The sequence below is a fragment of the Phyllopteryx taeniolatus genome, chromosome 7 (genome assembly GCF_024500385.1).
Source record: "Phyllopteryx taeniolatus isolate TA_2022b chromosome 7, UOR_Ptae_1.2, whole genome shotgun sequence".
Lineage (NCBI taxonomy): Eukaryota > Metazoa > Chordata > Actinopteri > Syngnathiformes > Syngnathidae > Phyllopteryx > Phyllopteryx taeniolatus.
The window spans coordinates 15,520,721-15,532,564 of NC_084508.1; the positions used below are offsets into that span (position 1 = coordinate 15,520,721).

Below are 11,844 nucleotides of genomic sequence, written 5' to 3' on the forward strand. Positions count from 1 at the left end.
CTGATTAATCTGCTTTAATAGATGTTTTTGTTGTTGTTGTTGTTTTTTTGTTTTTTTGTTTTGTTACCAGGGTTGGAAACAGAATTGCCAAAGGTGAATTTATCCATAGACAGATATTTTTGATGATGGAACGTCAGAATCTCATATACTGGTACTTTGATGCAGGCTGCAACTCCATCCACAATTACAAGGTTTATGTAATGAAAACATTAAAACGACAAATATTGAAGCCATAATTTATTAACGATTATGATTATGACTGTCACATGGAAATGTTCTTGACAACATTTTGGAACTGTGGAAATTCAGACAAAGTTGGAAAAATTGTTCTGGAAGGGAATTTTTATAGGTTGGCAGCTCTGTATTCAATCACATCACTCGGAGTGCAGCGGGTCAAACTTCTGACTGGATACTATTGCAGTAATTATGTGATAGTTGATATATAGTGGGGTGGGGGGCAGGGTTGGTGCATTTGATGTGTACCAGAACCGAAGAAAAAAGAAAAATTGTGGGAACGATTATTCATCCTTTCTTTAACGCATCATGAGGATTGCATATCAATTTTTTTGTGGAACTGCACTCCATCATACTGAGAGCTATTTCTTCTTCTTTTTTTAACCTATCCTATTCAAACGAAGACATTGAGAGGCCTGTAGGTACCAAATGCCATTAAGGCCCATCCTCCTCCTTCCTCTGGTCTGAAGCCCGTCGACTAATGGCCTCACTTCATGTCTTATTCTCTATGAAGCGGTCTTTCATCCCACACAAGAATGGAGGCATGGACCTCTGACTGGTTCATTGATGAGGATGGTGAGAAATTGGACACGTGCACACATGCAGTGTGGATATTTGATGTAATCTCCCGCTCAAAGAAAGACATAAGTAACATGCAATCTTGAGAGAGGTATTACTTTACAATGTTTGTTACTGTAGTTGTAGTTTACTGTGGAAGTTGTACAACCTTGCATCATATTGAGAGCTGGCTCTAATATTTTGGTTCTAGACGGTTTAAACATGGTAAATCGTAATTGGATTGCACTTATATAGCGCTTTATCTACACCATCACAGTGCCCAATGCACTTTACAAAGCCTCACATTCACCCACTCACACACAAAAATATACACCAATGGGCGATTGGGAGCAAATTAGGGTTTAGTGTCTTGCTCAAGGACACTTCGACATGCAGACAGTCGTAGCCGGGATTCGAATCAGTGACCCTTCGGTCACTGTACGACCTGCTCTACCCACTGATTCCCACAGCTGCCCTGTCACAAACATCATTGCCACATTTACATATAAAGAATGATAGCAGACCGACTGCTGACTAACTGATTGTGATCTGATATGGTAATGTAGGTGTACCTAAGTGACTTAAGTTTAACTCATGGCCATTGTTGCTACCGACTGAATGAAATCAGCAGCTGTTGTTGAAGGAGGCCAGTGGACAGCGTTTAGTCCATAGTGCCAGGTCTCACTATTTATTTGTTATCAGCTTGTCTGTGAGGATGTGTCACGAACTAAACCCATCACGGACAGCACTGATGGTGTTTGTGTGTAACCTCACCGCCTCGCTCCTTCCTGGAATGCCTCGTGTTGTTCTCCGGGAAAACATCGAAGGACAAAAACAATAAATTATAGTCTTCTATGTTAAATGAAGCTGATATCGCCTCTGAGATAAACATTCAAGTCAGTGCTAAAATTGACCGCTTTTTATTAAACGCTGCGTACAAGATGCTCAAAAGCCTCTAACCAGACAGATGATGGATGAATTTAAATTGAAAGTGAGAATAGGCGGCACAGTGGACGACTGGTTAGTGCATCTACCTCACAGTTTTAAGGGCCCGGGTTCAAATCCAGCCTCACCTGTGTGGAGTTTGCACGATCCCCCATGTGCCTGCGTGGGTTTCCTCCGGGCACTCCGGTTTCCTCCCATATCCCAAAAACATGCACGGTAGGCTAATTGAAGACTCTAAATTGCCTGTAGGTGTGAATGTGAGTGTGAATGGTTGTTTGTTTATATGTGCCCTGCGATTGGCTGGCGACCAGTTCAGGGTGTACCCCGCCTCTCGCCCGCAGTTAGCTGGGATAGGCTTCTGCACGCTTGCGACCCTACTGAGGAGAAGCGGTGTAGAAAATAGATAGATGGAAATGGAAGTGAGAATAAAAAAGATCAAAAGATAGAAAAAGGTTTAGTTCATAATTTGTAGGGTCTACAGTCTGTGCCAGGCTGGTGCATGCAAGACAGCAATATTTGCTAAATGCTTTGGACTGTCATATAAATGTATGAAAGAGTCATCATGTGTCAGAAAAAAAATGCAGAAGTTGTGAATGAGGCATGAATATTTTTCAACACTTATCTGTCTGTAATGTCTCCCAAGATGGAAAACAAATTTCCAAAAACCAGTTAAGACCAGAACAAAAAAGGAATATTACTAAATTGAGAGAGGAAATACAGTGGTTTCTTGACTTATGAATTTAATTGACTCTTTTATCATATCTATTTTTTCCATTGAAATTTAACTGAAATGCCATTAATCCATTACAGCCCCCCAGCCCCAAAAAAAACCACAATATTTGTTGTTGTGTGATTTTACACACAAAATTTAGGGCACTCGTTAAGTCAAGATACCACTATATTCAGTATGATGCAGTGCAGTTTTATGCCACTGCAAACTACACTCACACAATTAACATCCATCCATCCATTTTCTTTACCGCTTATCCTCACTAGGGTCACGGGCTGCTGGAGCCTATCCCAGCTATCTTCAGGCTATCTTTAAAACACATTACAAGGAATAAATTGAACATAGTGTACAGTACAGCTGTGCATTACTGTATGTTTAAGAGTTTAAAAGCCTGTAAGGAATTACAGTTTTCCATTATTGTCCATTCAATTAATTGTAACAGCTTAGTTACAGAGACAGTGCTTCTTATAGCTTTGACGTCACTTACTATAATATCATGTGAAGAGTCTGTTTTTATTAAACCTGCTGTGACCAAGGAGAGGCCCGAGGTTGAACACAACTCAATCAGATTAGCAACGAGGCCAGAGCTGACAGCTTTTACAACTTCATTTAGTGTACTGAGCCCTCGTCAGTGATGAGGTGAGAATATGTAACAGCACACTCAAATGAATATTAACCAATAAAGATGAAAGACGCTTTAACTGGGCACTGATAAGGCCAAGCACGGTCCGGCTGCAGTTAATAATCCAGCGCCATACTTGGCCCATGAAGCTCTTTTATGTTGCTGTTAGAAATTTACATACTATGCTGAAAAGTGTCTGAATTCATACATTTGGTTGCATGTTATTTGCGCAGACTCCAGAGATTTTTTAAATTGTCTCGTTGATAGCTGCGGGTTGCCATAGAAAAAGATGATTCCATTAGCAGTGAAAGATTGATCCATCCAATCCAATTTATTTATAAAGCACATTTAAGAACAACAGAGTTGACCAAAGTGCTGTACATCAGAGGATATAGAATATAAAAAGAAATAAAAATATATAATATAGCACCAATAACATAAAACAAATGCAGAACAAAAAACATTGTTTACAAAAATGCAATAAAATCACAAAATAATGGATGCTGTAAAGTTACTGAATTAGAATTAGGAACTACAATATTCTTTTTTACTATTGCATGTTTATTTAACCTTTAATTTTTCTATAAATGTTTTAAATTGAATATACAACATAATTCTCTAGAAGCTTGTATGTTGTGTTGTGTGAGTTTTTGTACCACCAGCCTTTTACTGTGTTTGTGACAGGAGCTCCTGAGTCTGACCACCATTAACCGCTATTGTGCACCCAATCATTGTCCATTTGAGCGTGTGTAACCTTTTAATCGTCTCATGGCAAACCAAGAAAGCGAAGGTTTAAATGTGTCGCACGTGGCAGGAAGGAGCAAATAACATCAGCCGATCTTCTCCAGGGGCTGGAAAATGTCAGTGATGGCTGTGTGTGTGTGGCGGGTAGAAATGTCGCTGTCCTGCCGCTTCTTTGGCAATGGAGTGGACAAGTGACACTGAGGGATGAGAGTCAGCCCAGCCGGTGTGTGTGCGTGGGTGCGTACGTGTGCATGTGTGTGTCACAGATGATACATTTTTGTCAACCATTGTGACATTCACTGTTCTCACACCCAGACGCTTGTCAGATGGTGCTGAGCCACCGAACCACGCTCACATATCACAAGTCACAACTTGCCAGCAACTCATCATATGATAACTAATACATTATATATTAGAGCAGTGTTTTCTAACCACTGTGCCTTTCTACATTAGTGTGTTGAAATAATCAGGTGTGCCCCAGGACGTTTTAAAATTTTGCTCAATTTGTCTGAATGTAATATTTACGGCGGCACGGTGGCCGACTGGTTAGAGCGTCTGCCTCACAGTTCTGGACTGCATGTTCTCCCCGTGCCTGCATGGGTTTTCTCCCGGCACTCCAGTTTCCTCCCACTTCCCAAAAACATGCATGGAAGATTAATTGACTACTCTAAATTGCCCGTAGGTGTGAATGTGGGTGTGACTGGTTGTTTGTTTGTATGTGCTCTGTGATTGGCTGCCAAACCAGTTCAGGGTGTACCCTGCCTCCTGCCCGATGATGGCTGGGATAGGCTCCAAGTGCGCCTGCGACCCGAGTGAGGAGAAGCGGCTCTGAAAATGGATGGATGGATGGATGGATTGATGTATTATTTACAGCCTTCCCCGCAAATTTGCGATTCACTATGTGAATTCACTTATCTGCCGATTTAAAAAAAAAAAAATGTTTGAACCTGTGCTCCGTTATTGGCTGGAAAACCATTTGCTGTTTTTGTGCTTTCTGTATTGCCCTAAGATGCCAAAAGTTGGCGCCAAAGCCCTTGCTAATAGAAAAGTAGGCATTTGGCGCCATCTTGTGGCATCGTAGCGCCAAGGACCAATGTTAAAGCGAGGGGAGGAGCTTCTCAGACCCCTGTCTGATAAAAGCAGTGCTTTGAAGACATCTGTGGCATATATACACAAAAAAAATATTTTTAGGGGCATGAGTTAGGGGGATGCAGGGCTGGTTATTCAGGTGTGTGTGGGGGGGGGGGGGGGGGGTACTTCAAATAATGTATCTTTGTTCAAGAATCTCTGCCAGCGACATACAGGCAGGTAGAATTTTTTTTTGCTTTTTCACTAAATGTCAGAAGGTACAATTACTGATACCTATCTGATATCTGATACCGGGACGTGTGGGGAAGGACCCAAGTGCAAATCACCGAACCACCGAAAAAGTTAGAAAATATTTTAATAATCAATTTAAAATCATCTATCCATCCTTTCTCAATACCATTCATCCTGTTCAGGGTCGCGAGGTGCTGGAGCCGATCCCAGCTGACTTTGGGCGAAAGGTGGACTCCACCCTGAACTAGTCGCCAGTCAGTCGCAGGATACATACAGACACGGACAGATGGAGGAATTTAATTTCAACTGTGAGAGGTCCATTCAAAGCCAGGATAAAGTGCAGTTCCTTCACAGTCGAGAGGGTCAGGCTTTGAAGATAGCTTTATCTGGGGCCAAAGTGATGCAGTTTTCCACAATCCAAAGATAGCAGGTCAGGAAATGCTCAGACGTCACTGTGTTCTTAATCTATGATTCACAGATTGTAGAAAAGGGGAAACTCACACCTTATTGACCTTGTATCAGAATCCCTAACAGCCACAGGGGACAGAAACAGGCAAACGTGATAAGGCCAAACTCACTCGTTCGTGTTGGAGCATCTTGCATGTATAATTGTCCGACACTGACACTTATTTGCATCATCAACAAGGCCTAATATACATTGGGTAAGGAAAGTATTCAGACCCCATTAAAATGTTCACTCTTGGTTATATTGCAGCCATTTGCTAAAATCATTTTAGTTCTTTTTTTTTCTCATTAATGTACACACAGCACCCCAGCAAAATGGAATTGTTGAAATTTTTGCAGATTTATTAAAAAAGAAAAACTGAAATATCACACAAGTATTCAGACCCTTTGTTCAGTATTTAGTACAATCACCCTTTTGTGCTAATACAGCCATTAGTCTTTTTGGAAATGATACAACAATTTTTTCACACCTGGATTTGGGGATCCTCTGCCGTTCCTCCTTGCAGATCCTCTCCAGTTCTGTCAGGTTGGATGGTAAACATTGGTGGACAGCCATTTTCAGTTCTCTCCAGAGATGCTCAATTGGGTTTAAGTCAGGGCTCGTGCTGGGCGATTCAAAAACAGTCACGGAGTTGTTCTGAAGCCACTCCTACGTTATTTTAGGATATCCCTGTACTTGGCCGCATTCATCTTTCCTCAATTGCAACCAGTCGTCCTGTCCCTGCAGTTGAAAAACACCTCCACAGCATGATGCTGCCACCACCATACTTCACTGTTGGGACTCCATATATCCAGTCGCTCAATGTGCGGGTTTGCGTCGCCAACTCATGGTCGGATCCAATTGGGTTCGACTGCATCACGCAGTGTGTGGCAGGCCTTATGTATGTATGCTGTATACTTTTTGTGGCATTCTAATTTGATTCAATGCAAGAGCTGTATCAAAGATTCTGCCGTTGTGAAAATAATGCTCACTTTTAATTGACACTGTCGTATTAATTTAGCATTGTTTATTATTGCGGGGATGTAGACCTGAACCACATCATACTGAGACACCGTTTTAATATTCTTTTCCATTCCATCTGACTAAATAAAGCGGCACGGTGGCCGACTGGTTAGAGCGTCTGCCTCACAGTTCGAGGACCGGGGTTTAATCCCCGGCCCCGTCTGTGTGAAGTTTGCATGTTCTCCCCGTCCGTGGCTGCATGGGTTTTCTCCAGGCACTCAAGTTTCCTCCCACATCCCAAAAACATGCATTGTAGGTTGATTGAAGACTCTAAATTGCCCGTAGGTGTGAATGTGAGTGCGGATGGTTATTTGTTTGTATGTGCCCTGCGATTGGCTGGCAACCAGTTCAGGATGTACCCCGCCTCCTGCCCGATAATAGCTGGGATAGGCTCCAGCACTCCCGTGAACCTTGTGCGGATAAGTGGCTCAGAAAATGGATGGATGACTAAATAAGTAAGCCAGAATATTAGGTACACTTCTCAAGAGTCTCGCAAACCGATGTCAAATCCTTCATGAAAAATTGGAAGACAAAAAGTGTAAAATATGTACGGTTAATGTTCTTTCACAAACTCATTTCTGTCATGAGATACATTAAGAATCATGCCTGCCTTTGATGAGCGCCTACCAGTGTATTCATAACACGAAGGCTCCCCCTATTGGGTAAAAGTTGTTTCTGGCTGACTTGAGTAAAAGAGGTCCAGATAAGACTAAACTACTGAGCCACACTATAAGTTTATTAAGAAGTTATTAGTCAAGGGTTGGGTTAGACAATTTCATTCTCCCTAAATTGTGTTTCTTCAGCTTCTGATGACCCTCTGATCAATTCAATGCTTCCAAAGGCACGATACTGTTCCAGCATGACTGTGGAAGGTCAAAATTGGTGCGGAAGCCCATCAAACACCTTCAGGATGAGCTGTCCAAATTATTGTTCACACTCAAATGCAAGTTATGCTTGCAAAGGGGAGCCAACTCCATATTTTCTTCTATTAGCATATTTCTTGACTGTACTAATACATTTACACAAAGACACTAACATTGTGTGCATGTGTGTTTTCCAGAGCAAGGCCACACAGATGCCGACACATTCTTCTACCTGCTGATCGTGTTCGCCACCATAAGCTCCTTATACACACTGATCTGGGATCTGCGCATGGACTGGGGTCTGTTTGACCGCGGAGCTGGAGAAAACACCTTCCTCAGAGAAGAGATTGTTTACCCACATAAGGTAAACTTTCACGCACACACACACACGCATCAGTAGCGTAATTGCCTTAGTCAGCCTAATAGCATAATTGCCTAGGTCAGCACTAGTGGTACGCACACTCCCTCTCGTGGTGTGTGTGGGGGGGGAACAACTGCTTAAGTACAGTAAAGTTGTATTTAACGTTCAAGTTCAATACTTTTGTATTTAATATTTAAAAAGTGTTTGTTTTCAAACATGTATTTTGCTACAATTGGCTGGCGACCAGTTCAGGGAGTACCCCGCCCGCCTCTTGACCGAAGATAGCTGGGATAGGCTCCAGCACAACCGGGACCCTAGTGGGGATAAGCGGTAATAAAGGTAAATATCCTTTTTAGGAATAAAACTTTTTTGTTTTTGATGATTAGAGCGTCAGCCTCACAGTTCTGAGGACCCGGGTTCAATCCCCGGCACTGCCTGTGTGGAGTTTGCATGTTCTCCCCGTGCCTGCGTGGGTTTTCTCCGGGCACTCCGGTTTCCTCCATCCATCCATTTTCTGTGCCGCTTCTCCTCACTAGGGTCGCGGGCGTGCTGGAGCCTATCCCAGCTGTCATCGGGCAGGAGGCGGGGTACACCCTGAACTGGTTACCAGCCAATCGCAGGGCACATACAAACAAACAACCATTCGCACTCACAGTCATGCCTACGGGCAATTTAGAGTCTCCAATTAATGCATATTTTTGGGATGTGGGAGGAAACCGGAGTGCCCGGAGAAAACCCACGCAGGCACAGGGAGAACATGCAAACTCCACACAGGTGGGGACGGGGATTGAACCCGGGTCCTCAGAACTGTGAGGCTGACGCTCTAACCAGTCGTCCACCGTGCCGCCCGGTTCCCTCCCACATCCCAAAAACATGCATTAATTGAAGAGTCTAAATTGCCCGTAGGTGTGAATGTGAGTGCGAATGGTTGTTTGTTTGTATGTGCCCTGCGATTACCCCGCCTCCTGCCCGATGATAGCTGGGATAGGCTCCAGCACGCCCGCGACCCAAGTGAGGAGAAGCGGCTCAGAAATGGATGTTTTTGATGAAGATTGATGCCTACTATGCTACTATATTTTAATATGGGTCATGGTGGTGGTTTGAGAACCACTGGTCTGAACCACAACTTCAACAAATAAGTAGGGTCAAGGTGCCTTGATTTAAACCTGGTGGATTACCTTGACCTGGACAACAGATGATTTACGCAAACATAAAGGGGAAATAAAATAGCAAACACATTGTTTTTTTGTATTGATATTATGACAGTACGTAACAAATGTCTTGGGCAATTATGCTTTTTAAGCTAACAGCATACAAGTGCATCTCAATAAATTTGAATATCGTGTGAAATTAATTATTTCAGTCGTTCAATTCTAAAAGTGAAATATATATATATATATATATAAACACACAAACAGGCTCATTAAATAAACAATTGGGAAAATATTTTTTGTAAGGCGAGTTTCTATCTAGTAATCATGTTTGATTGTTTCTTACAGTATTTAATATTTTAACATTTTTGAGATAGTGAATTCTGGCTTTTGGTTAGCTGTAAACTAGAATAAAAAAAATATGAAATATTCCACTCTGTTTAGTGATTCTACTGTATATACTACAGCCGCAATTCCAATATTGTTGATAACAATTTCAGTAGTTCAATTAAAAAAGAGAAACTTACAGAATAACTGGACAGAGTAAAATATTTAGGCTTTATTCATTCTTTTTATAATTTGGATGATTATAGAATACAGCTAATGAAAACCGAAAATGCACCATCTCATGAAATGAGAATATTAGATAACAAACAATTAAAAATGATTTTTATCTAGAAATCAGGTTGGAATTGGACTTGAGAAAAGTATTTTCTTGAATCTGTATCTTTTGAAATGGAACTACTAAAGTAAAATATTTTTTCTACAATATTCTTATTGATTGAGATGCACCAGTATCTACTTAAAATGAGTCTAATCCCAGTCCCCCTTTTGTGTGTAGGCCTACTACTACTGTGCCATTTTAGAAGATGTGATCCTGCGTTTCGCCTGGACAATCTCTCTCTCTCTGACCTCTATGACCAAGATTCACTCGGTGGGTGACATCGTGGCCACTGTGCTGGCCCCCCTCGAGGTCTTCAGGTACGCTTTCTTCTTAAACGGTGGGTCCACAATTTACAACCGTCCCGACATATGACGTTTCGAGGTAACAAACGACGCGCAATCAACAAGATTGCGCAGTGGCGTAAGAATACACAAGAAGGCACACTCGCAGCAGCACGTTGCTTGGAAATCGCTAGTTTAAGACTACAACACATTCCAACTTGTGTAGAAGGAGGACCCATTTGACTGGACTCTCAACCAGTCGCATGTACCGCGACCATCTTCCTTGGTCTCTGCAGGCGTTTCGTGTGGAATTTCTTCCGCCTGGAGAACGAGCACCTGAACAACTGCGGCGAGTTCCGTGCGGTGCGAGATATTTCTGTGGCGCCGCTCAACGCTGACGACCAGACGCTGCTGGAGCAGATGATGGACCAGGAGGACGGGGTCCGCAACCGCTCGGGCAAGAAGACCTGGAAGAGGTCCTACAGCCTCACGCTGCGGCGCCCTCTACTGTCCTCTCAGTAAGGAAGATAAGACACAATGACCAGGGGCCTCATGTACAAAAGGTGCGTACGCACAAAAACGTGGCGTCTGTTCTTTTTCGCGGCAAAGTTCAGATGTATCAAAAGTGACATGACCGTGGAAATGTGCGGTGCCTCACGCCAACTGCATGGCTGGCGTACGCACGTTTCTGCTGCTTTTGGTGCTTTGGCGACACTTAGAGGTGATGCTGGGAAACAGTTCTCATAAATCTGCACACCAGAGACACATGAATAATTAGTACTGATGAACAATTCCTGCCCGGCAACATTTGATTTCAACAATGCAATTGAGGCAAGGACTGAGAATTATTAATGGATCAAGGCGATCATTTATGCCGCCTATTGCCTTCATAATCGCGTCGTGACTCCAGCACATGCACTGAAAAAAAAAAAGAGTCCTTTTTAATTTACTTCATTTGAACATGTACATCGGTTGCACATGATTAAAATGTGTTTAAATTGACATAATTTACCCCTCTTCTCCTAAAAAAACATGATTCATTGTCAGTGTGCGTGTCCTCTCCTGTGTGTTAAAATAATAAATTGAGTAATCAAAAAGGAATCAACGTTTTTGATATCCTCTTTGATATGCTGATGTGCTTCTATTGCTTCTATTTATTACAAATACCACACATACAACATTTACGCATGAACCATTATCTCACAGGGCTTAGTGTAGGTTACTGTATGAATACATTTGTTATGAGTTCTAAAAATACATTAACCTTGTGGGGTGATCATAGTGGGATCGGCTCCAGCACCTCGCGACCCTGAACATAGGGTCACCCATGATCGCAGCGATTCTCTCCTCAAACGGGTGAGGCCCTCGGCGCCGGTTCTTCCACCTTTTTCTGGCCACACTTTGGCAGTGGGCGGCTTTCCTCCAATTCACATCCACCTTAATGTCTGACCACTTCTTTTTTAGTTCAAAGTGTGCGCGCTGTTCTGTCTCCACAGCATTGACAGCCGTACACACGCTGTCCCATTCGCTCCTCTTTCGCGTGTTGTTAACGCCGTACGACAGCGTGCCAAAGAGGATTTTCTTGCGTGCCTCCACTTCATTGAGCAACTTCACATTCAGAAAAAATATTTTTCTTCATTACCTTGCTCATTTTCCTTTTTTTCTGATTATGCAGAGATCCGCATCTCAGGTGCAGGGTTCATTTAAATATGATTTGCATATTCAAATGTGGGCGTGGACAGGGAGGAGTCGGCTACTCCAACATGTGCGCTCATTTCCACGTTGATTGGAATGTACGAGTACGCGACTTTCATCCATCTGAATATTTTTGTCCGTACGGCGATTTCTGGATTTGAGCGTACGCCATGTTTTAGGAGGAAATCCACGTAAGTCTTTGTACATG

General features: G+C 42.6%; 1 protein-coding gene across 3 annotated transcripts in view; it reads left to right on the forward strand.

Moving 5' to 3' along the window:
- xpr1a (xenotropic and polytropic retrovirus receptor 1a) overlaps positions 1-11,844 on the forward strand; it is a 100,290-nt gene that overhangs the window by 83,450 nt on the left and 4,996 nt on the right. Inside the window, exons 12-14 of one of the 3 annotated variants that reach the window (XR_009789424.1) lie at positions 7,682-7,848; positions 9,838-9,977; positions 10,238-11,827. Coding sequence is in view for 2 of the 3 variants with exons in the window: in XM_061779852.1 (XP_061635836.1) it covers positions 7,682-7,848; positions 9,838-9,977; positions 10,238-10,463 (533 nt within the window). In the remaining variant the exon portion in view is untranslated. The remainder of the gene's footprint in view (positions 1-7,681; positions 7,849-9,837; positions 9,978-10,237; positions 11,828-11,844) is intronic. The other 2 variants (XM_061779852.1, XM_061779851.1) reach the window with 2 other exon arrangements.